Source organism: Talaromyces proteolyticus (genome assembly GCF_021365285.1).
Source record: "Talaromyces proteolyticus strain PMI_201 chromosome Unknown BGW36scaffold_4, whole genome shotgun sequence".
Taxonomy (NCBI): Eukaryota; Fungi; Ascomycota; class Eurotiomycetes; order Eurotiales; family Trichocomaceae; genus Talaromyces; species Talaromyces proteolyticus.
This window is the reverse complement of record NW_025764280.1, coordinates 1,995,888-2,021,411: the sequence shown is the minus strand read 5'-3', so window position 1 is coordinate 2,021,411 and position 25,524 is coordinate 1,995,888. Positions and strand designations below refer to the sequence as shown.

The following is a 25,524-nucleotide window of genomic DNA, read 5'->3' as shown; positions in this document are numbered from 1 at the left end:
ACAATGATCAAATGTATATGGGCTCTCAAAAGGTACGCTCATTGGACAAAGAATGGTGCTACAAGTATTAGTGTCATTCGAGCTGCCTGCTTCTTCTAACTGACTAAATGTATACATTGTATGATAGCCTCATATCTTGATATCTCATATAATTATAAAAGCTCTTCAATCCAGATAACTCATACCAGCCTTACGAAATGTTTGCTTCCAGCGCGCCTCGCCGATGAGCGGCGAAAGTCTCCACGGTCGACAGAATCTCTGTGTAAGAAACCAAATAATAACATACGTAGTGACGAGAAATAATATATAGAAGAATAGGCGATGCGTAAAGAAAAGAGTCACTATAACTTCAAAGGTTTAAACCACGACGTGTAGGCTCGAGCTAACTTGCATAAGTTAACAAAAATATATGAAGTAAAAATTCGAGGATGCGTACCTAGATAAACAATTGAACTGTATAGGATAACATGTTTTCATAGAATTTCCTGAATGACGGAACATGCTCAGCCAAGGAGCCTTCTCATTATGAGTATTACTCCGTGGAATATTGAAAGACTTGAGAAGAACAAGGGGTGGTCCTAGTTCGCTGCAGATTTCGGAGACACTTTTTCGATGTCCTTTCGAGAGGTGACCGGAGAAACCGAACTGGATTTGCGGTTGCCCACAATCTTCTTAATCGGAGTACGAGGTGTAGCGGTAGCAGATTCATCCCCAGGATTCACGGACTTAGAAGGCGAAGCAACCAAACCATTCTCAGGAACAGCAGCGACGCTGGTGGAAGCTGCACGACCACGTGACGCTACTGGGGTATTTTCGGTGTTACTCGAAGCACGAGCACCAAGAACATGGATGCCACGGCGAACGCCACCGTTCTTCATCACGGGAATGCTGCAAAAGATTAGACAATTTGTAGATAGCTACGTTTTTTTCAATACATACGAAGGTGAGATGGTGGTGGCGGGTGTCCATGCTGGAGACTGAAATGACATGGGTGACGCGGGTCCATTTCCAAGGCGTGAAGTCGCTGGTGAGGGAGTTGAACCTTGAACGACCTCAACTGAATAGTTATACTCGCCTGCTCTATAGGCACGACGCTCATTAGACTGCTGCTTCAACAATTTCTGAGCTTTGGTATCGGCGAAGCGAAGAAGCAGCTTATGTCCATCGCCAGCGACCACATTGTGGAATTCTTCAATGACCCGTTCGGCAATGTCGCGGTTCTCGAAACTGTAAGTATTTCATCAGCGAAGACATCAACAGTACATGCACAGGAAAGATTCGATACCGGGCAAATCCAACTTCTTTGCTAACACCAGTCTTTTCGTCGCGGCTGATCTTCTCTGAAACAACACGATATGGTTCGAAATGACGGCGTAGATCCTAACCCATCACTTAACACCTCCGAAATTCAACAAAGAGACGAAAACTTACAGCCTCAGACCAGTCAATGGGTACGTTAGTGCAGTAGATATTGGTGGAGTTCCGGTCTTCCAAGTCTTTGAGGCGAGAGTTTCGGCTCTTCTATCCTTGGTCAGCTACTTTCTAAAAGACAAATTCGACTAAAATAGCTTACCTGTGCGAAGGAAGCTTGGTAGCCGAGATAGTAAAAACCACGAATACAATTTTCGCATGAGTCAAAGTTGTAGAACTGAACAAATGCAAATCTAGTCACTGAGTCAATAGCATATCAACAGAATTGAAGCAGTCCAACGCTTACCCCTTGCAAAGTCCGGTCTCGAGATCTAGAATTGCTTTGCATCGATCAATATCTCCGAAGCGTGAAGCGTAAGCATGAAGCATTTCATCCGTAGTCTCTGGAGGAAAACCACGGATGTAAACGTTAGTAATACCCTCACGATTCTCTAGGCACTTTGCCAAAGTCAAATCGGATTGGTTTGTCCACATTGCGGGGATGGCACGAGGAATTGGCGGCTCCTGCTGAGTGAGCACTTCCATATCCTGAATGATGTAGCCAGTGGGTGTCTTCATCATTTGATATTGGAGACAAGGCTGCTGAATACTAACAGGGGATAGCATTGAATAAGGGGTCATGGCAGTACGGTCCATCATTGGAGTGTAAGGATGGCAGCCATTTATTCCAGCGTAATCAACAAGAGAATGCTTGCCGTCGTCAACGGACCAGGAAGCAGTAGGGGCAGGGCTCATGCCGGCTCCCTGTACTCCCCATGGCAAGGATGGGAAGTTCACTGGCGTTATGGGTGCTCCGCCAACGAATCCCGGATAGTACACACCTGGGGGAACAGATGGCTGCAATGACATGCCTGGAATAGTTGGTCCGGGGGGAGTAACTTGACGCTGACCATAATGGCTAACTGGGTTCATTCCATTCACCATCACAGGGGTATTGTAAAGGACTTCTCTCGGAAGAGTCGCAAAGTCAGTATTAATGTGAGAGGAAGATCCATTGCTTTCCTCGGGCCCCTTTGGACGAAGCCGGGGCGGGACGTTGAGTTTGCCATTTGGAGGAACGTATTTGGCTAGGGTTATTAACAAGAGTTAAGTCGGCAAACGAGGTAACTTACCTGAATCGTAAGCGTGTTCCTTTTTAATCTCGGGGGCTTGAACCGCTGAATTCATACTGCCCTGCAGATCTTGTTAGTACATACAATGTCATTAAGACATTTGCGTGATGTGAATGTACGAAACAAGCAGAGGCATAACGAGAGGTAACAATGAATTTGGACTAGTCGTGGTGAGATACCCTTTGGAAGAGAGAGACAAACGAAGACAGTAAGGAGTAATGACACGGCAAGAGCGAAATACAAGGACTAGGTGTACTTAGGACAACGCACTCTGGTTGATGAAAACGAGGGGATATCGTTTGTTACTAAAGCCTTCCAAGAGCAATGAACAAGACCGAAAACCTAGCTCTCTATTGTCCAGGTCTGGGCGGAGAGATCTCGAGACGGCTACGGGAGCATAGGAAACGATAAGCAGGAGTACAAGTAGATGAGTATTAGTAGAATGACTGGGATGAGTAATGGGTTCTGATGAACGATTGATTCCAATTTTGATGCTTGGAGAAGGGGGAGGAGAGAAAAGAAAAGGGAGAGAACAGGAGGGAAAATATCATAGGGAACGGCATGGTAGACGGCAGGACAGGACCAGCGGCCATTTTGGGAAGGAGCCTGCTCCTGCCTCCGCCGGCGAGGAAGCCGCGGACCTCGCAAAAGCTGATTTGGACGATTGAGTCACTGCACAGGTATTCTTCTGAGTTTTCAATCAGTATTATGTCAATTGTAGTTTGACATGCAAATGCAGTGCCATCTGTTGCTTGGCGGTAGAAAGACATCAATTGATATTTCAATGTTGAGGATTGATGGTTTTGATTGTGATTAACCAACGCCAGCCTGATGAGGAATTCATACAAATACCCAATCTCAATAGGGCAATAATCCTGTGGAATACACCCCGTGGCAATTATTTAGAAAGACTGATCTTAGCATGCATCAGATGTTGAGATCTGTATTCCATTGTGGCAATACCGTCTGCGGATATTAATTGATAGTTGTATATTGATCTTCGGATTTCGTGATTGATGATTTCGAACAAACACCAGCATTCACATAATTTCAACCACCCACTTGACATGGACACCATAGAAGCGCCTGAATTAGCACAGACCTTTTCTTATATATCAATTGACAATCTATTATTACCAGTCTATGTAATATAGAATGGATGCTGGGTATCTTGCTGGTCCCGGAACGGTTCCGTCCTCAGTGCGGAACCGCACCTGATACCCGCTTGACTTCAGCGTAATTCCAAACAGCATCTATATGTAAACAATAATTTCACACGTTCGGGCTCTGGGACGAAGAAAAATAGACAGCTAATGTAAAGGCTTCGTCAGTGGCAATTGTGAGGAAGACCAAAAATTACATGTAATTTGAGCTGCTTGAGGGGCCGTCTCACATCAGCATTGATCAATTGAGACTACTCGTATGCACGTAATTAGTAGTTATTATTTGCTAATCTATAGCGGTATAATTATTTCATTTCCAGTCTGAGTCTTCTAATGCATTTCCTCATCCCAGCAATGAGACAAAAGGCAATGATGACATGTATAACATGTATCACGCCAATTAACATATGGACCTCAACATCACCGCCACTGTCAACGCCGCCTGGAAGCGCGAGCTCCTATTGCTTGCAGGAAATGAGAAGGGATATGATAATAAGCCAAGTAACAAGAAAAGAAACAGGCCGTCAGGAAACAGGAAAATGATATCCAAAGATTAACAAAAAGAACAAACATGTCCTGCGTCAAAGTCTTGAGATAAAGTAAAAATTTAAATACGTTGTCATAAAATAGGACAATAGAAGCAAATCTATGTGAAAGAAAGACGAGCAGTAAAACGAGATCATGACCACACATCTTCTTGGTACGTTCCACTGCTCCTCATGTGTTTGACAATGTCTTCGGCTTTCTCAGACGATATCCCACGCTGCTCTGCAATGATCTGCCCAAGTACAGTGTTGACTTCACGGGCCATGTGTGCTGCATCACCGCACACATAGAAATTGGCCTTTTGTTGCAAAAGATCATTGACCAGGGAGGCATTCTCGCGCAGCTGGTGTTGCACGTAGACCTTTTTTGGTCCTTCACGGGAAAATGCGGTAAAGAGTTTGAAGGAATCTCCAAGTTGCTCCTGGTAAGTCTGTGGGAAATCATTTATTAGCAGATGTAGAGTCTCCACTACTTAGATAATCGGGATATGCATACCTTCCACTCATCCTGATACAGGAAATCCTCATTGCGGTTTCTGCAACCGAAAAAGAGAAGGGTTGTTCCGACTTTTTCTCCCCTAGTGGCCAGTGCAGCACGCTCCTGAACGAAGCCACGGAAGGGTGCAACGCCAGTACCAGGACCGATCATAATAACTGGCTTGGAAGGGTCTGATGGTAATTTGAAATTCGAATGGCGAACATGAACTGGGACGTGGATACCATCGTACTTGTTTCGGGGACCGGTAATGGAGTAGGTTAGGCCATGTGGATCAGGATTAGCATCTCCGTGCTGCTTCTGTTTGAGAGCTAGCAGGTAGTTCGTTGTGACACCTTTAACGACGTGAGTGGCACCGGGAAGGCGCACAGACTCGACAACGGCAGTGATGCTGATCTTGTCCTTTTGAACGACGGAAGAAGACGAAATCGAGTAGTAACGAGGCTGAACACGGTTGATTCCTTCAATCAGGCATGAGAATGGCACAGTCGAGAAAGGTGTGGTGGTGACGCTTTCAAGGGCCTGTGCAATGTTGAAGCACTGGTTGCTGATCTTTTCATGAAAGTAGTCTTTATCGTTACCAAGGCGAACCAATTCGGTCTTAGACTTCTCATCGGGTGCAAATGCCGCGAGTGTGTTCACGAATTGACGAGACACCGGGGAGCAGATCTCCATGTAGTAGCGAACGGCGGCATCATAGGTAGTCGGAGTCGGGAAAGGAACTTTGGCGGTGACGTCGAGTCCTTTGATCTTGATTACGGTCTCGCGCTTTCCTTCGAGCCCAAATACCCTTAAGAAGCGGTCGACCTCAATACCTGCGTTAGTTGGCCAAACAGCGATGTGGTCACCAGTTTGATAATGCAGTCCGCTGCCAGAAACATCGATTTCCATATGCAAGCAGTTTCGGTCCTTGACGGTGAAAAGTTCACGAGATTCGGCAATCGGGGCAATGAACGGATTGTGTGCAGAGTACGGACCTTTACCGCCACTTTCCAAATGGTTGAGATTAGGCTCACCAAGATAGACAGAGGCATCTTCAGGAGTTAGGTCTTCCTGTTCAGTAACCGAGAAAACGGGTTCGTAGACGGCATCGCGTTCTTCCAACCCCATCTCCTGGGTAAGAGCAACCCACATGGGCTCTTTCCAGGCAAGGAAATCCTCCTCCATTGTTCCGGCACCATCATCACCTTCACCGGCATCACCGATTCTCTGAGCGCCCAGCTTAGTGAAAGCTTCGTCAATTTTGCGGACCATAGCATTGTAGTGCTCGTAGGTGTTGTTTCCAAGACCAAAGGTGACATATTTGAGACTGGAGAGAGGTTTGTCCTCGACAGTTGCACCGCTTTCAAACGCGGTGTCCTCGCCAGTGAAAAACTGAAAGAACTCCACAGCATTATCGGTCGGTTCACCCTCGCCATAGGTGGCAAGAATGAAGAAGGCAATTTTATCATCGGGGAACTTGTCAAGGGTGTCGTAGTCGTATTCTTCGAGATCTGCCACCATGGTTTTGAGGCCGAATCGCTGAGAACCTTCTTTGGCCAGGCGGGAAGCGTAATCCTCGGCGGTACCCGTCTGCGAGCCGTAGAAAATCACGCAATTCTTGCCCGTCTCGTCCATCTTCTCAATGATGTTCCTCGTCTTCCCAGCCTTGGCTCCGTTCGCGGCAGCGTATGAGGCGGCATACGGATCCTTCTGGACAGCCCAATAAGTTCCTTTGGTGAAGTAAGCCACGCTTCCCACCAGGAGTAGGATAAGCACCACCAGATCGAGAGTGTCGATTTGCGCCATGATGTCGGTTGCCAGGCACGCTGGAGAGGAAGTCAATACTGTCGAGATCAACGAGGGGAGAAAGAAGAGTGAACAACTGGCGAGGAACGGGCGGCTCAGAAGTCGCAGGACGCTATCCCCTTTCCGCACACGTGTCCGGACTGGCTGCTTTGAATCCGCTGCTTCGACTCAAAGAATCAATCAATGATGCACTCAGGGTGATCGGCGGAGGAAGCGAGTCGGGACAGAGCAAAGTTAAAGCCACGTCTTCCTCTTGAATGAACGAACAATCATGTGTTGAACGCACGCTGACTGAGCCTGACCGAGTGGCTGATCCGGGCCAAGCACGGGATCGGCTGCAGGCGACAATAATTAAGAGTTCCCTAACTTATTGGGCGGAACCAACGTCCAATACCGGAAGCACTGCTCCCGAGGCTTTCAGAACAAGCAACAGTGAAAGACTGTCCCCAAAGAATAACAAGAATAATACAAAACTGACGTGTGACTATTATAGTTAGTGCCTGGCGCGGACGGAAGCCCTTGGCCACTTTATATCTGTCTCATCGGCTATGGCTCGGATTCGGTAGTCGAAGCGGCGCTCATAGGCGTGGTGTGGGACGGCCTACATTGAGTAACGACTAACGCTACTGTTCTTTCTGGTTCTATATCGATCTACGGTCGACTTGATATGTTCTTCACCTCGGACAATTTAATTCTCGGCTCAGGAGCACCAACCCTTAATTCTTCGCAACTAATTTGTATACATCGATTTCTAGCTACGAAATCGGTATTACGTTCGCGAATAGGAGCCTGCCTCGGTTTGCTGCAGAACTCACAAGCAGACACAAAAGTCGCAGAGGTACATGTACGCGGGGGGTAACCGGAACCCCCATTGCGGAATTGCGGAAAATACGGGGCTCGGGGATCAAGCGTGTTCAGAGTTTCAAGGCACCGCTATTCTTCTTGTCTTTCTCCACATTCGCCGACTGGCTCATCTGAAATTCTGAATGGAGAAAGCGGCCACATGTCTGCTTGATACGACACGTTACTGAACGGTGGGAAATAATAGCGGAATGGCTGGGGGTAGAGTGACGTGGAAATTTTCGAGAATTGGTCTATCAAATTCTCTTGCCCTTCTTGATAAGTGTATAAAGCCTAGCAATTGGCAATGCCTAGGAGAGAATCTGAAACTTCTGTATTTCATGAACCGATGATGCAGCATATTTTTGATCCCCGGCAGGAGAGTGGGGTCTGCGGTGTGGGGGATTTTTGTAGGAACGTCTTATACCTTATACAATTGCCGAGTGTTGAGCCGGTTTTCGACTGATTGAGAGCAATGGACACGTGCTTCTTGTAGTACTAACCTAGCGGGGTACTCATTGCTTCGTGGGAGTCAACTGTAGACAAACTACATAGCTTGACCACCTAGACCTCAAGTCCAACATTCATAGTTGCATTGACATTGGCTTTCGGCGGTTACTTGCTTGAAAAGTCAAAGTGCTTCCCATGAAATAGCTTTGTGATCGTAATACTATACCTAATGGAGATTTAACAAGAAACATGGGCTCATTCCACCATCTAAATTGTGCAAACAACAAGCTCGGTTCCCTTTGAATAAGAATCCAAGTCTTACACAGAATGGAAGGTTGGTTTAGATGACTAAGGAGGGTCGCGGCGATAGCAAAGGGCGATAGCGCCGGCGTTAGCAGCTGCAACTGCCCTCCCTGCCCGAGTCTGCAAGGAACAGCAACAAGCTACGACGACACCAACGCCAGCGCCAGCGCCACTGCTTTAGATTTTTTTCTACAGAAAATCCAGACACGACCAACACCCTAATGCGCGCCATTCAGAAATGGTCGTTATTTTCTCCACGTTGATGAACTCCAATGACTACCGTGCGATGGTAGGCGGTTTCTAGACCACAAGTCACCCGTGAGTGCCACACCCATCCCAGCTCCCTCGCCGCGTGCATAGTCGGCTATCATCAGATGTGACGAGTTTGCGGTATTATGAAAAACATGGGTATTAATTGAGTTTCGTTTGCAGCGACTGAACATCCTCGTCGGGCAGCTGCACCCACGACGATGCCCCTCAGCTCCAACGAGTCTCCTATCATGTCGCACCACAACCCGGCCTCGCCGCCTGACAGACTCGCAAGAAACGGACCCTCGCCGGGCCTCAACGGTCTGCATAGTCGAGAACCCTCCGTTACTCTGGCGAGGGGACGGCCGGCCGATACTTCGACTCGAGGTCTCTCGACACTTCAAGCCCAATCCCGAAGTCCTGGTCAATCTCATTCGAAGAGTCCTGAGCCCAACGCCGGTCGCCAAGAAGGTACCATTGAGCGAAAGCCTTCTCTTTCTACATATGGACACCATCGTAAGACGTCGATCGTTCATGGCATCCAGCATCTCCGAAATAAGAGTTATACGTCCTCCACAAGTCCTTTAAGCCCAGAGCTTATTGCCTCGGCTGGGTTAGGTAGTACGAATGCTCTCTCTTCGAATTCAGACCTATCACTTGCGAGCAGAGTAGAGCAGCCCGAACTTTCCTCGGCGCATTCGGGTAATGGGAACGGCGGTCTAGGCCATGGCCTCAGCACAATTCAAGATGATGATCTAGGACGTCCCGTGAAAGAAAAAAGTACTACACCTCAAACCACATCGTCCAGTGGAGAAGGTCGCAGAGGCCGCTCTCAGAGTCGCTCTATTTCAAAGCCGGAAATTAAAACAGTCGGCGAATACGCTTTGCATCATCTTTTCAACTCGGTAGGTGGACCTTACGTGCATTATGATGCTGGCTAATGCGAGTTATCTCTTTCAGTTTGTGGCCCATGCCGACACTAAGATAAATCAAAGCATCATTCGAGTCGCTGAAGTCGAAGCGCCCGTTGAAGAGATCTGCGGCCAAGGTGCGGATCCGGTTTTTGACCAGTGCATTTCTGCTCTGGGTCATATCGCTCGCCAAAAGCCAAAGCCTTTGATTGACACAATAATGTTATGGAGAAAGAAAAAGGGAGAGGCGGCAGTCACCGCTAAACAGGTAAACCAACTCCCTCTGAAAGCTAGAATTATGCTTATACTCTGTTCAGAAGAAGACCACTGTTCCCGAGAACGGAACTATTGTCCGCCGAAACACAGAACCTATCCATGTAGGCAATGTCGAAGCCGAATCAAATAGCGAGAATCTACAACCAAAACCAACTCTTATACAGACACAAGAAGATATACAGTTAGCCGAGCGCCAGGCCACAGTGTCGGTCTATTTAGTCTGCCGAGTTCTGATTGAAATATTCAATCAAAGTAGCTTGGCCGCTATCGGAAATGATATAACAGAGCGATTGGAAGATATAGTCTTCGGGCAGCTTAAGACCGTGGATCCGGAGCAAATTGCAGCCTCACCGCTACGGATGGCTAATTGGCGAATATACGGACAACTCTTGGGTAAGATGAGCGAAACGAACTTTACGAGGGTCACCGCGCGCTACTTCGTCGAACTTGAGCGATATGAAAAAGATGCTATTGCCCGAGGGCAATCCAGAGAGTTCGATGCGAAAGTGGAATTGCTAATCTTGGGAATGAGGCACTTCAGTATCAAAACTTATCCCGCAGAAGCGTGGACCAGCACGTGTGATTTTATGCGTTCATTAGCTCGACTATTTGTCAATTCTCATGGACAAAGGGTCAAACAGGCCTATTGCTATATCATTGAGAAAGTTTTGCTTGCGGTCGCCGCGAACCCCGCTTGCGATCTTGCGCACTCACGATGGAAAGAATTCTTGGAATTAATAACGCCTCGTCTTTCACAAATGTTAGCTAAGCCTCGACATTGGATGACAGTTTTTCCTATATACAGTGTATTGCTCTGTGTCTCTTCCAAGGACGCTTTTGCTGGTCAATGGATGTCCTTGGCTATGAGTCTGCCTGCACGCCTAAAGGATCGACCTACTCGAGGGCTAGCGCTTCAAGCTTTATGTCGACTATTATGGACCTATTTGTTTAGATACCCAGACCCCCCCAACGTGACCCTTCGGAGAGTTGATGAGGTGATCAAGGTCGCCTTACCTCCAGGAAAGAGAACGTATCTCACAACTGAGCCTGCCGTGGTCGAGCCATTGATTCAACTCGTAAGAATGACTGGTTTCAAACTTCCAGATTTGTGCTTCAGAAACATCATTTTCCCATTGATAAACTCAGACCTCTTCATGTCTGGAAGGGAACTCAAAATCGAGCAGATGGAACCCGAAAAAATGGTGTTGGGAATTAGGTCGTTTCTCGCCATAATGACCGACCTAGAAAATGGCGATCAACTCTATCCGCCTTTTCCAGCTGGGCCTATATCAACGCACTTTGTTGACATTCCAAATTTTATTCTTCCTCCTCGACCGCAGCTTTTGGCGGACCCTAAATCCATTTCGCTACCTGCTAATGGCCTTACCTTATCACGACCGGTGAACACCTCTAAACTCAACGACTTGGCGAGAGGCTATTATTTAAGATTTTGTGAAGTTCTAGGCAAAATCACCTTACTCTGTGATAACACCTTTGGGGGCCAGGCGGCCCTTGACGAAAAATTCGGCAGTTCAACACCCAAGACACCCATATCAGAGGCATTCAGCTTCGCTCGACGCGACGATCACTCAACGATAATAGACCAGAAACAGAGTTTCTACGATCTTCTACACGTAGCTGTGCAAACGATTCCCAGATGCTTATCGGACCAGATCCCTTTCAATTCTTTGATTAATCTCCTCTGCACAGGAACAGCTCATGTGCAATCGAATATAGCCAGGTCATCAGCCGAGTCCCTCAAGTCCATTGCTCGCCAAACACATGCTCAGCAAGTCATCATTGGATTTGCTCGGTTCATTTTTAATTTCGACGCAAGATATTCGACAATGTCGGACGAAGGAATGCTAGGGCCTGGTCATATTGAGTCGACATTGACTTTGTACGTTGAGCTCTTGAGAATCTGGATTGAAGAAATCCAGCAAAAGACGAAAGAAGCCTCATCCGACCATTCTGAAAGTAACACCGGTTCCGGTACTCGAGCGTTGCAGCTTGATTTGTCTAGTGTCCTTGCCTATGTTGAGGAAATCGAAGCACACGGTCTCTTCTTCTTGTGTTCCCAGTCACGAAGAGTGCGCGGATTCGCAATATCGGTGCTGCGGCTAGTCACGGAATTTGATAGTGCTCTTGGCAAAGAAAGCACAAGAATAATTCGAATTCTAGAAGCGGACTCTCACCAAATTATGGACCTGAATGATGAGCAGCTTACAGTTGCAGAAAGGAGTCGTCTACATAAGGGAAAGAGGAGGAGTGCATCGCAGAACACATTAATCGAATTGTGTAACAGCGAAGTCTCGTACGACTCCACGCTTTGGGTTAAGGTATTTCCTAACATAATTCGCGTCACATTTGACACATGCCCTGTTGCGGTCACGCTTGCCCGGGAGATTGTATGCGCCAGGCTCGTACACATGCATAAGACCATTACCTCTCTCGCTGAGATGCCTCGTCATCAATATTATGGCTCTCTTGATGTCATGCAGGGCCGAACAACGTTAGGTAGAGCTAGTAGTCCTGCAGAGATCATGATTGAACAGTGGAAGCTATACCTAGTTATGGCTTGCACGACGCTTAATAGTGTCGGGGCACAGTCTCAGAGCCAACTAGCCAACGCTCAGCACGCTCGTAAGACTTCTAGAGCGACACAAACTGCACAGGATAAAATTGGCTCTGCCCGAGCTTTGTTTGCTTTTGTAATCCCGTTGTTGTCTGCGTCGCTTGACTCGATCAGAGATGCTGTTGTTGCAGCATTGGGCTCGATTAACAAGAGTCTTTACCGCACACTTCTCGAGTCTTTACAATATGCGGTAACGACATGCAATGAAGAGGCTAAACTCCGGATTGGCACCCATACTCGGACCCCTAGCAGCCCTCGCCGCAGCCGAAAGACTGACCGTCTACGTACTGAAGTCACCCACGTGTACAAACTTACGTCCACATTTCTCAAGGAGCCAGATGTTTTCAATGATGACTGGATTGTTAACAATCTTATCACATACGCAAAGGACTTACGTATTTTCCTGAGTGATGCTGAGGTGCAGATTGATTGGGGTTTCCAACGCCTACGTTCCCATTATTGTGGTCTCATGGAGGAGCTTTTTGAAGGTATCAATCGGTCTAAAGAGCCCTCCCGCTGGTTGTCATTTGAATCCCGCAAATCTGCTTTTTCATTAATGGAGGATTGGTGTGGATACTCACCCAGCCAAAAAGAAATCGCTCAGCGTGAAGAAAACATGAGAAGGATTGCTATTGCCCAACAGCAGGAGACCGGGGAGATACGAAATACAGCAGCAGCGATGGAAATAGAAAAGAAGAATCTTCGCGTAGCTGCACTAAGTGCTATGGCATCGTTATGCGTAAGTCGAGCCCTATACTTTCGCTATCATTGCATAATTTACTGCCTTTTTCTCTGTTACATCAATTTCTTGAAAGGAAGCTAATGATTTTATGGATAGGCCGGGCCAATCAGCACAATTACAGAAGGTGGCTCAGTTCTCCAATTTGATGTCACCCGAATATTGAAATGGATTGACAGTATCTTTGAAACTATGAGTGACAAGTTGCATGCTATTGGCCAACGGGCACTAAAGAACTTGATCATTCACAACAAAGAATACTCATATTTACTTGAGCGAACGGTAGAAAAGTGCTATATGTCAGAACCTCGCAAAACTTACACGTCTGATCCTCATAAGCCCCTTGAAAGCTATTTCGAAGTTGTCGCCCAAGTTCTTATTGAAGAGACCAATTACTCCCTAGCATTCTGGAGAATTCTTGCCGCTGTCCTATACACTTTGGGGAATGAGAAACGCGAAATTCGGATGAAGTCTGCAAGACTCCTTCGTACTTTAGAGGAGCGACAACAGAAGAGCTCCCGGTTGCAGGATTTTGATATCAGCATTTCTGACAAGACCACAGCTGTCTATAAGCTGGCCCAGTTTGAGATATCTAAGCGACTCGCCTCACAACATGGTGATCTGGCCTTCATCATATTTTCCGAGTTCTGCTTGCACTTCCGGACCTTCTCCCCTGACGGACAACGCAATATTGTGACAGCAGTATTGCCATGGATTCAAATAATGGAATTGCAAATCGACCCCAACAATCAACTCACAGCCAACTCTTATATGCTACTTGCAAACTTGTTCGAAATCACTATTAGTCGCAGCAGCATCCTACCTAATGAGGTGCAGGCTCTTTGGCAAGCATTAGCCACCGGCCCACATGGAGGCAATGTGCAAGTTGTACTCGACTTCATCATTGGTCTCTGTCTAGATCGCAAGGAGCAGAACTTCGTTGAGTTTGCAAAGCAAATCGTGGTTTTCCTGTCTTCCACCCCAGCAGGATCTAAAGTCATCGAATTTTTCTTGTTGCATGTTGCGCCGAAACATATGGTACAAGAGCGAAAGGATACCGTAGTCACACCGCCTGACAATCGAGGCCTACCCTATGTCGCCGATTTGGATGAGGTCCTCCCAATAGGGAACAAGCAGGTAAGGCTTCAATTTTTTGGTCTTGAAGTTTTAAATTATTTTATTGACTTGGTTTCTTTTAGGCCGGCCTGTCATTGGGACAGCTTTCAATGATTTTCCTCGTAGATTTAATGGTTGCCCCTGTCACTCTGGCTCTTGACGATGTTGTCAAACTATTACACGTGGTTTTGATACTCTGGGATCATTATAACCTTACAGTCCAGGAACAAGCAAGAGAAATGCTTGTGCATCTTATACATGAGCTCGTTGCGTCAAAGATACAAGATGAAGCCGCTTCCGACAGCCGAAAAGCCATCGAGGACTTCGTGGAGTCGATTCGAAAAAGCGAAACTTCAATGATCTGGGAATATGAAGATAATACTGGTAAAGACGAAGATGATGAGGGAGCAAAAGTGCCAACGGCCATGGCCCTTGTTACACGAGAGGTTGTCAACTTCTTCAGCTTGACTTTTGACGACATCGGTGATAGTTGGTCCAAGGAAGCTTTAAGCTGGGCTACCTCGTGTCCCGTTCGCCATTTAGCTTGTCGATCATTTCAGATCTTCCGCTGCATCTCAACATCTCTTGAACCAAGAATGCTAGCTGATATGCTGGCTCGACTCTCAAATACCATCGCTGACAAAGAAACCGATTATCAAACATTTTCGATGGAGATTTTGACCACCCTCAAGGTGATAATAAGTTCTCTCGCACCAGGGGATCTCATGCGTTATCCTCAGCTTTTTTGGACGACGTGTGCATGTCTCAATACTATACATGAGACAGAGTTTATCGAGAGTATTGGCATGCTCGAAAAACTACTAGACAGGATCGATATGAGTGACGCAAATGTCGTAAGTACACTAATGGAGAATCAACCTCCACTGTGGGAAGGCGGTTTTAGTGGTATCCAAGACTTGGTGTACAAAGGCCTGAAGTCATCGAAGTCATTATATGGAACACTAAGTCTACTGCATCGGCTGATAGCCTTGCCAGACAATGCCATCATCGGGGGTAGCAACCGACTACTTTTTGCCATGTTGGCAAACCTACCTCACTTCCTTAGTCAGTTCGACGTCGAGGAATGCGACCCAAAAATCTTGGACAGGGCTGATCTATTAGGCAAAGTTGCCGAGCGATATGGTTTAGAGGGACTTGCTGCCTGTCTAATCGGACTAGCTAATACTCAGTGGAAGAAGGAGCAGGATTTTTTACAGCATATTGTTTCTGAAATACGTTCCCACTACTTCCCAGAACAAGAGGTGTATAGTTTGGTATTTGTCATGGGACTATTGACGAATACTACGACATGGTTCCGCATCAAGGTCATGAGTATCTTGTGTGCCTTGATTCCGGAAATGAACATGCGGCGCTCCGAGGTCACTTGTCACGGACCGGATCTGATTTCTCCTCTACTGCGACTTCTGCAGACTGAACTTTGCCCTCAGGCACTCAAGGTTATGGATCACATCATGGAAGTTTCTGGTAATCCGCTTGAACGGCAGCATCTACGAATGAGCATGGCATCTTCGTCTTCTTCCCGCGCTATTCGAAAGCAGTACGAACGTGTTCAAAGTCTATACGGAATTCCGGAACCGACCGGGTGGTCTATCCCCATTCCTGCGTCTCAATCGGCTAATACTCGTCACAATGTGCACGCCGTGTTCTACACATGTGCCGAAGCTGATCGAACGGAAGCACAAAGAGTTGCAACTCCTGAAGTGGAGTTCCATTTTGACGAGTACAACGAATCATACTTCCCATCAATGCGGGCTGATACTATGCAATCGATCGATACTCAGACGGACGGAAACATGGGCGATATTGTTCAGAAGCTTGATAGCTTGGATGACTTCTTTGACGAAACCGACGGAGTGGATTCATCCTTTGTTATGATTTCAGGTCTACGTGGGTTCCCTGGCAATTTTGTGGATACTCCAGCAAGCCTCTACGATCAACAGACAGCGCCGATTCTCCGCAAATCCCTTGCTCGAACACCTTCCTCGTCGTCTTTCCATAACGGCCTCGCGGAGACATCGCGCCCCCCAACTCGACTCGACGGCATGTTAAATCTTGGCTCACCACCACTTTCTCAAACAAGTGCAGCCGTACCGGGCCTCGGCGCCACCATACGACCAGCGATGCATAACCGATCAGTAACCTCACCGGCAAACCACCTTGCACATCACAAATCGAGCCTTTCCACAACTATCCCGACAATGGAAGCCACGTTCTTCTCGGACAGTGAGCTCGAGGAGGGATTCTCAGACGTTGATGAGCGGACAGGGGGGTTTCAAGGTCCAGCACGTAGTGCATCGTCAACTACAGCGCGGAAGGGGTCCGAGACTGCGCCATCTCTCGAGTCAATGATCCGCAGTGGCATGCGGCGTCTAACCGGCGGCACCGCTTCTGCGCGCGACAAGGAGCGGCAACGAGATCTTTTACGGGCTCAGCAACGAGCAGCTGTTCAGACGGCGAACTCTCCACGAGTGCCCAAAGTTCCTGCAGAATTCCTCACGGGTTCGGTGAATAGCCCAACGTCCCCAGGGCAGGGAGGAGCGTGATGCTTTTTGTTCATTATAAGCTGGTATCTGTACTACAACTTTTTTTTCATTTGACGGCGCATATTAAAATCATGCTTGGCGCACAAGGGAAAGGCTCAATTCCCATTCTCCGGCGTTTCTCATTCTTATACATATTCGGACAGATTTTGTAGTCTCTAACTGTGCATATGAACATATCATACATACTATACCATACGATTCAATTCATTTCATCCCCATCTAAGAGCTGTAATGTGTATTACTGATCCTATTGAAATAAAATATACCCGACACCCGCGGAGTTCGGCTGGCGGCGGGCTGGAGTTAGCCGGATTGTCACTAATTGCTTACTTAATTAGTTAGGCTTAACTTGGGCCAAGTGGAGCTGACAGCCTGAGGCCGCCGCCAGCCAGGCCTCCAGCCCAGTTTTTCCCCGCATGCATCGCTGCCGTCTGGTTGGGCCCTGCTTTCGCACCGTTCTCCGGACATCAATGGAGGATGTACGGCTCTGCTTTCCCATACAGCAGACGCAGCAGGCACCGACAAGACCGGCACGTCCGGTCCGCCACGTCTACAGTCCACTGTGCTCTTTGTACGGCCTCGCAGTGGTCCATCCGTGAGATACTCGAGCACCTCGGCAAGAACCGGGGTTCCGAGTGACCTCCCTGGTTCCTGACGGAGCAGTCTGTCCCGGCTGAGCCCCCGCAACACATTCAAGAGACCCAATGACCGCTGGCTGCCATGCTTCATTTGTTCCCAAAACGTCCTTGAAGCGGTGGTATTAGCTATAAATCCCTCTTGCTGCTGCTAGCCTGCTGGCCGTTACACCCAAGCCTCCGCCGTTGCTGTTTTTGGCGCTGCCGTCTATCTGTGCGCCTGTTTCTCTCTCTCTCTCTCTCCTCTCTCCTCTTCCACTCCTCATCTCCTCTCTATCTTCACTGCTCGCCAGTCTTCTTTCTCTTGAGCTTATAGATAAAACTCAGCGAGCGCGTCGTTTCGCTGCGACTTCCCCTCGATCCGCTACCGACATCATGATCCCCGCACGTGCTCTGCCCTTGCGGAGAGTGGCTTGCCACGCTTACTCCCAACGATGCTTTTCCACAACTACGCAACGAGATATGACATGGGGTTTTATAGGGCTAGGTCGAATGGGTAAGCTCTGATTCTCCAAGTTTGCTCCCCTCGGTCCCTTCTGTCACACTGCCTAGCCTACGTTGCGCAGATCGCGTGCCGACATTCCTGTTGTGTCGCAACCCCGCGCGCGATGCTGCTTCTCCCGCTTTCTGAAGTAGTCGACTACGTGATTTACGCGCAACGATTGCTAACAGGACTCGAATAGGTTATCCAATGGCACGGAATCTCCGTGCAAAGATCCCTGCGTCAGATACTCTCATTGTACATGATGTCAACGAAGCAACTATGCAAAAGTTTGCTGCCGAGGCTAAAGCTGCCGGCGCAGGCGCAAATGCTGTTGAGATTACGGACAGCGCGAGAGCGCTGGCCGAGAAATCAGTAAGCTGCCTTTATCTTCCTTCCGACTTCTCTTATACCAGTTTTACAATCAATGCTTTCAAAAATCGTTGCGACCAAATGTAACACATTGGCTAATTCTGATCTATAAATAGGATACAATCATCACCAGTCTCCCTGAGCCAGTTCATGTAAAACACGTCTTTCACTCAATTCTCAAACCTGGTCCCTTACCGACGTTGGAGCGGGAGCGCCTCTTTATCGACACTTCCACTATCGACCCAGCCTCGTCGAAAGAAGTGGCATATGCTGTCCAAGCACCAAATCATGGTCGCTTTGTTGACGCACCTATGTCTGGGGGAGTGGTTGGCGCTGAAGCTGGCACGTTATCATTCATGTTCGGAGCTTCCTCCAAAACAGGCGCCTTGGTCGAGCGCGTCAAACTAGTCTTGGCTCACCTGGGCAAGAATGCGTGGCATCTGGGCGAACAAGGCGCCGGGGTGAGCGGCAAACTTGCCAACAACTACATACTCGCCATCAATAATATCGCAGTGGCCGAAGCGATGAATCTCGGAGTTCGATGGGGCTTAGACCCGAAGGCCCTGGCTAGCATGATCAACTCGTCGACTGGTCGCTGCTGGCCTAGCGAAGTCAACAACCCTGTCCCTGGAGTTGTCGAGAAGGCCCCCGCTTCTCGCAACTACGACGGCGGATTCGGAATTAGTCTCATGAGGAAGGACTTGAAACTGGCAATCGCAGCGGCCCAAGAGTCGGGCACACCTTTAGAGCTGGCTGCAACAGCTCGTGGGTTATACGACGCTGTGGACGACGCACACCCCGGAAAGGACTTTTCGGTTGTTTATAAATATTTGCAGGAGATTTCTCGATAGCGCCTTCATTGGATACCATTTTGTTTGTTTTCATATTCGCTTCCATCTGTGTGTTCTTTGACCCTTGAGAGGTATATGAAATGGAGTTGTTTCCTCTTTTCTTTTCCTATCGAACGGAATTCGGGGTTTGGAAGATTTATATTTCTTTTTTTCGGTGTTTGAGGCCTGACCTTGCCGATTACTGTGTCTCTCAAGGCTCTGACAAGTAGTGCAATATTTATTCAGATCGTATCACATTGCATTTGAATACGTAGGCTTCGACAGTACCGGCTGAAGCTTTGATCAATGACCATGCTGAAATTAAACAAGCTACAGCACAGAAAACCGATTCATTGAACACGCGTTTCGAGCGAATCAAACATAAATCGAGCATGTCCAAAGGTAAAATGTACATTGTATATAAAAAACAATGTTGGTCGATCCCGGAGTTATCGGACCAGCTAATTGATAGCTGGAGCTAAGGTGCAACTGCGGGTTAGGGAAGCCCGGACGTCATCTCCCGTTCGTTTATCGGCCTGTTTGCGCTATCGCTCGTCCTTCACAAACTCTACCACGCAGGTTGTCGCCAGAGAAATACCAAGGTCAAGATCATAATATTAAATATCTGATCTTATTACTTTCTTTCTCTGAGGGACTGCCACTTGAAGCCTTCTACCACCGGTCGACTGTTGCCGTCTAAGCGACTCGCAGCGCCCACGATTCCCTGCGGGACCGCCTCGATTTGAAATCCTGGGAGTTGGGATCTGCCAAATCATGGCCTATGTCGTCCCAATTCACCGCGCGAGCAGCGTTCGACACGCGCTGAAGCTTCAGTTCTTCCAACCGGAGGAAGATTGCCTGGTTGTCGCGTACGTATATTCCCAGTGCCAGTCTATCCTGTGATGGAAAATGCTGACTGCCCATTGATCGGGTTTAGCAAAGGAGGCCGCCTTGAATTCTACTCGCTCACCCCCGATGGCCTGACGTTGACAAGTTCTCGTGCGCTTTATGCAAAGGTTTCCATGCTGGCACGGCTGCCAGTACCGGCTAATTCGACGACCGATCATTTATTCGTCGGCACTGATCAGAATACATACTTCACATTAAAATGGGACAGCGAGAAGAAAATCGTTCGTACAGAGAGGAGTTATGTTGATTTAGCCGACAAGGCATCTCGAGAGACCCAGAATGGCGACCGCTGTCTGATTGACCCGAGTGGAAAATTTATGACGTTGGAAATTTTCGAAGGCATTATCACCGTCCTACCAATAGTACAAGCACATAAGAGACGAGGGAAGCCGCCAGTAATCAGCACTGGGCATTATAGTAATCCGGACGAACCCCCAATCCAGATTGGAGAGTTGGGCGAGCCCATGATCACGAGGATTGATGAGCTTATGGTTCGGTCGTCCGCCTTCCTACATGTTGAGAGCAAAGCACATCCGCGTTTAGCACTACTTCACGAAGATAACCAGCGAAAAGTCCAGCTGAAAATTAGAGAACTCAATTTCGAGGCCCCCACAGAACCTGTCTTTCAAGACACGGATTATTTTGCTCAAGAGTTGGATCTGGGAGCTTCGCATTTGATACCAGTTCCAGCGCCTCTAGGTGAGCCCCGCTTATCCTAAATTGTTGATGGTAAATTATTACTGATGGACTTTAGGGGGGCTCTTGGTTTTGGGAGAAACTTCTATTAAGTACATTGATGATGCTAGTAACGAAACGATTTCCAGACCTCTTGACGAGGCTACGATATTTGTTGCATGGGAACGGGTTGATGGCCAACGATGGCTACTTGCTGATGACTACGGTCGATTGTATTTCCTGATGTTGGTACTGGATACTCAAAACGAGGTGGAAGGCTGGAAGATAGATTACCTCGGGCAGACCTCGCGAGCATCAGTTCTGGTTTATTTAGGTGCCGGTGTAACTTTCGTTGGATCCCACCAAGGTGATTCCCAAGTTATTCGCATCGGTGATGGCTCCTTCGAAGTTATTCAAACCTTGTCTAACATTGCGCCTATTTTGGATTTCACCATCATGGATCTTGGTACCCGGGAAGGGGAAAATTATACCCACGAATTCTCATCCGGCCAGGCTCGCATAGTCACTGGGTCTGGTGCCTTTAACGACGGAACTTTACGGAGTGTGCGAAGTGGTGTGGGTATGGAAGAGCTAGGTGTATTGGGAGAAATGGAGCACATTACCGATATGTGGTCACTCCAAGTTTCTAGTACAGGGAACTTTTCAGACACTCTTGTGGTTACCTTTGTCAACGAGACGCGGGTGTTTTCCTTCAGCCCCGAAGGTGAAGTTGAAGAGCTAGATGAATTTTTCGGATTGAACTTGTCAGAGAATACCTTGTTGTCGTGCAATCTATCTGGGGGTCGCATTTTACATGTTACGGAAAGTGGCGCGAGTATAGCTGAGGTTGAGAGTGGGATGGTTACCACAAATTGGTCACCGGATTGCCAGACAATTACATCCGCTTCATCAAACGAGGAGCACGTCATTCTCGTTGTAGGAGGTCAGATTTTGTTTGTTTTGGAAGTAAAGCGTGATCTCAAGGTCATCTCGCAAAAGGACTTCGGCAAGGACAATCAGATCTCCGGTGTTACGATCCCATCATCGCCCTCACGGATATGTATCACAGCTTTTCCACAAAGAGCGCAAGTGTCTGTTCTATCTTTGCAAGAATTAAATGAACTGCAAAGTGAATCGCTAGGGACTGCTCACGAGGCTTTCCCACGAGCCGTTGTCTTAGCTGCTATTTTGCCAGACAGTCCGTCAACTCTGTTTGTCTCCATGGCAGATGGTAGTGTTGTGACATTCTCTTATGATGCGAGCAACCACTCGTTAACCGGTATAAACAAACTAATCCTTGGCTCGGAGCAACCAACGTTCAAGAAACTTCCTCGTGGTGATGGGCTATTCAATGTATTTGCAACATGCGAGCATCCTAGTCTGATATACGGCTCTGAGGGCCGGATCATCTACTCGGCAGTGAACTCTGAAGGCGCAACCCGAGTCTGCTATTTCAATACGGAGGCCTATCCCGACTCTATTGCAGTTGCAACGGCAAGCGATCTGAAAATAGCACTTGTAGACAAAGAGCGCACTACGCAGATCCAGACATTACCAATTGGGGCCACTGTTAGACGAGTGGCATATTCTCCTACGGAGAAAGCGTTTGGTATCGGGACGATTAAACGCACGTTGCAAGATGGCGCAGAATTAGTGGAGAGTCAATTTGTGCTGGCCGACGAAATAATGTTCCGACAGCTAGATTCCTTTGATCTGAATCAAGATGAGCTGGTTGAAAGTGTGATACGTGCTGAAATACCTTCTGGAAAAGATGAAACAGGACAGTCAATTTCCAGGGATCGGTTCATTGTTGGCACCGCATATTTGGATGACGAAGGGGAAGAGTCGATTCGAGGACGTATTCTCGTGTTTGAAATTGATCCAAATAGAAAACTAAATCTGGTTACGGACCACCCTGTCAAAGGAGCATGTCGCGCGTTGGCTATGATGGGCGACAAGATCGTTGCTGCTCTTATCAAGACTGTAAGTTGAACAATCTGGAGGGTAATAATGTCGCCATTGCTAATATAAACTTAGGTTATTGTCTTCAAGGTTGAGCAGCAACGATTCGGAAAAATTCAACTGGTCAAATCCGCCGTGTACCGAACGTCGACGGCGCCCATTGACCTTACTGTTAATGGCAATACGATTGTTGTTGCCGATCTTATGAAGAGTATCTCTGTTGTCGAGAGTGGTAAAAATGAGCAGTTTCAAGAAGAAGCAAAAGAAGTAGCCCGTCACTTTGCAACTGTATGGACCACAGCAGTTGCAGATATTGGACTGAACCAATGGCTTGTCAGCGATGCTGAAGGGAACCTCATTGTGCTTCGCCGGAACGTGGATGGCGTTACAGACGAAGATCGACGACGCCTAGAAGTAACCAGTGAGTTGCTTCTCGGTGAAATGGTAAACAGGATCAGACCAGTCCACATCCCTCAAACTTCCACGGTTGCCGTGACTCCGAAGGCATTCCTAGGGACGGTATGTTTAATTATATACAATTAAATTTGCCTTCGATACTGATGATTGGAAATACAGGTCGAAGGATCAATATACCTTTTTGCAATCATCAACCCGGAACATCAAGACTTCCTCATGCGTCTTCAAACTACAATCGCTGCCTACGTTGACTCTCCAGGTCAAATGTCGTTCAACAAATTCCGAGCTTTCCGCTCGACAGTGCGTGAGGCCGAAGAGCCGTTTAGATTTGTTGACGGTGAGCTGATTGAGAGGTTTCTGGATTGCGAGCGGCCAGTCCAAGAGGAGATTCTGGGCTTAATAGGTGCCAGTATTGAGCTGGCGACGGTGCAGAAAATGATTGAAGCCTTGAGGAGATTACATTAGTTATTGGTCCAATGAGTCAATCGTGTGGATAAATATATCAATTGATAGATTAATAGGATGGAAGTTTAATGACTATCAACATGCATCAATGTTTTGGGGACTACATGAATTTCATCATAAGCTATATCACATACCAAAGTGATATCTATAATACACTCTTCAAAGAACCTAAAACACTCTCCCGCACCCCCTTAAGCTCACTCAATATATCCTTCAACAAATCATCAATATCACCGCTAATCTTGACACTTCCAAACGCAATCCCCGTACCCAAGCCCACAGCCCCTACGACCGAAGCCAAAACAACCACACCATTCCACGAGCTACGCCGATTCCTTTTCTCTCCCGGGCCAGAGCCACCAACATCCTTCACACTTCTCCTATACACAAAATCGCGACTCGTAGGCACAAAAACACTGCGCCACCAGTACTTAAACTGCCAATCCGGATATAGCATCGTATTTCTCCCGCTCTTGTTGTCGATGTACCAACTCGTGCAGCCGGAGGACCAGACGAGATCTTTCGAAAGGTTCTGAATCCATGCATTATCCCGCTTTTCAGCCTCGGGTGTAACGCAGACGCTGTCCAGTTGCGGGGTCCGTGATAAGAGGGGTGATCGGCGTTGGAGAATGGGTTTGAGGACTCTGAGACAGAAGTTTACTTGGCATTCGGTGGAGTAGATGACGGAGAGATGGCCAGTCGTTGTATTTGGACCCATCATGACGAAGAAGTTGGGGAAGGAGGAGACGCAGGTGCCGTAGTAGGCTTGAGGGAGCCCATTGGAGAGCTTATCCCACTGATAACTCTTGTTAGCTTTTTTGCATAATGATGAAGAGAAAGAGGAACCGTACGTGTTCATCAAGGCTAACACCACCCTCGCCTCTAATCTCCGAGCTTAGTGGATACAAAACTTTCTGAGTCTCGAAGCCATTAGCCAAGATTATTGCGTCTGCATATAATTCCCTCCCGGATTTCGTCCTGACACCCGTCTCCGTGATCGTCGTCACGGGGTCATCCCAAACAAGCTCCATGTTATCATTATGCAAACAATCAAAATAATCCGTATCATTGACTTTGCGTTTGCATCCAATCTCTGTGGCCGGAGTTAATGCAGCATGGTATTTCACTGGCGCTGTGCGTTTCATATATTCAATCCGTGTGTTTGTTAGATCTCTGCGGATTTTGCCGCCAGTAGATAGATAGAACCCGAAGAAATCCTTTTCCATGTCTGCGTACAGCCAGAAGCGATAGAGACGCATGGCAAGTGGGATATATCGCATGCTCCATTTGAAAAGGGATGAGTAGACCGGGTTCGGCCTTTCGGCGATCCAGTGCGGTTGACGCGAGAATTGAGTGACTTTTTTAGCGGCTTTGCGAATAACGATGTAGTTTGTTTTAGTGCTACCATTAGAAAGAATTGGGACAAATTGGGTTGCACTACAACCGTTTCCTATATTCCATCATAAGTATATATCGATGTATCAATGTGGGTATTTGAAATATGAGAAAATTTCACCTACCAATGACAACAACCTCTTTATTAGCCCAGTCAAAGTCATGATCCCACCTCGCAGAATGAAATAGTCTCCCTTTGAACTCAGCTACACCCTGAATTTCACATTTCTTTGGAATCGACAATGCCCCGACAGCAGATACCACCACTCTACTCCTAACTAGCCTAGATACACCAGTCTTTTTGTCTAAGATCTCGACCACCCAAACCCCATAGTTCTCATCCCATGTGGCCTTCTGAACAGCTGATTCGTATTCAATATGTCTCGTAACACCGTAGCGTTCGGCGACATCGCGGAAATACTCCAGGATCTCCCGCTGCAGTGCGAATTTCTGTGTCCAGTCCGGTTTCAGGGCGAAAGAGAAAGAGTAGAAATGCGATGCGACGTCGCACCCACATCCTGGGTAGGTGTTCACAGACCAGGTACCGCCAAGATCAGACGCGGACTCGACGATGCGATAGGAGCTATGGGGGTAGAGTTGTTGGAGGCGGATGGCGAAGTTCAGGCCGGACATGCCTGCGCCTATGATGAGGATGTCTGTGTCTAATTGTGACATTTTGATGGCGTATGTGAAGTTAGAGTGAATATTGATGACGACTGGAGTTAGAGGGTTGAGGGACCATTGAGGTTTATATGCTGAGTATCC

General features: G+C 47.6%; 6 protein-coding genes across 6 annotated transcripts; 3 read left to right on the top strand and 3 right to left on the bottom strand.

The window, feature by feature from the left end:
- Window positions 1–578: 578 nt before the first annotated feature.
- Window positions 579–2,598, bottom strand: BGW36DRAFT_395820 (putative RNA binding protein MSSP-2; the record flags this gene model as incomplete). Its single annotated transcript, XM_046218087.1, has 7 exons — window positions 579–888; window positions 940–1,227; window positions 1,286–1,380; window positions 1,432–1,521; window positions 1,574–1,664; window positions 1,718–2,498; window positions 2,544–2,598. 7 exons carry the CDS (start codon window positions 2,596–2,598, stop codon window positions 579–581), a joined length of 1,710 nt encoding a protein of 569 aa, XP_046074510.1.
- A 1,787-nt stretch (window positions 2,599–4,385) lies between these two features.
- On the bottom strand, window positions 4,386–6,535 carry BGW36DRAFT_292036 (putative NADPH cytochrome P450 reductase; the record flags this gene model as incomplete). Its single annotated transcript, XM_046210886.1, has 2 exons — window positions 4,386–4,682; window positions 4,748–6,535. The coding sequence occupies 2 exons, from the start codon at window positions 6,533–6,535 to the stop codon at window positions 4,386–4,388; spliced, it is 2,085 nt and encodes a 694-aa protein (XP_046074509.1).
- Window positions 6,536–8,261: 1,726 nt separating this feature from the next.
- Window positions 8,262–16,825, top strand: BGW36DRAFT_338652 (putative cell morphogenesis protein). The gene is made up of 6 exons (XM_046213017.1): window positions 8,262–8,446; window positions 8,561–9,282; window positions 9,338–9,556; window positions 9,606–12,938; window positions 13,038–14,075; window positions 14,138–16,825. Exons 2-6 carry the CDS (start codon window positions 8,599–8,601, stop codon window positions 16,616–16,618), a joined length of 7,755 nt encoding a protein of 2,584 aa, XP_046074508.1. The 5' UTR covers window positions 8,262–8,446; window positions 8,561–8,598; the 3' UTR covers window positions 16,619–16,825.
- Window positions 16,826–17,944: 1,119 nt separating this feature from the next.
- On the top strand, window positions 17,945–18,957 carry BGW36DRAFT_425607 (3-hydroxyisobutyrate dehydrogenase; the record flags this gene model as incomplete). The annotated part of the gene is made up of 2 exons (XM_046220140.1): window positions 17,945–18,109; window positions 18,223–18,957. 2 exons carry the CDS (start codon window positions 17,945–17,947, stop codon window positions 18,955–18,957), a joined length of 900 nt encoding a protein of 299 aa, XP_046074507.1.
- A 529-nt stretch (window positions 18,958–19,486) lies between these two features.
- Window positions 19,487–23,516, top strand: BGW36DRAFT_415745 (putative UV-damaged DNA binding protein). Its single transcript, XM_046219327.1, has 5 exons — window positions 19,487–19,805; window positions 19,874–20,544; window positions 20,600–22,503; window positions 22,558–23,001; window positions 23,059–23,516. The coding sequence occupies exons 1-5, from the start codon at window positions 19,711–19,713 to the stop codon at window positions 23,362–23,364; spliced, it is 3,420 nt and encodes a 1,139-aa protein (XP_046074506.1). The 5' UTR covers window positions 19,487–19,710; the 3' UTR covers window positions 23,365–23,516.
- BGW36DRAFT_357443 (putative flavin-binding monooxygenase) lies at window positions 23,510–25,434 on the bottom strand (the record flags this gene model as incomplete). Its single annotated transcript, XM_046213877.1, has 3 exons — window positions 23,510–24,160; window positions 24,216–24,814; window positions 24,885–25,434. The coding sequence occupies 3 exons, from the start codon at window positions 25,432–25,434 to the stop codon at window positions 23,510–23,512; spliced, it is 1,800 nt and encodes a 599-aa protein (XP_046074505.1).
- Window positions 25,435–25,524: the final 90 nt, after the last annotated feature.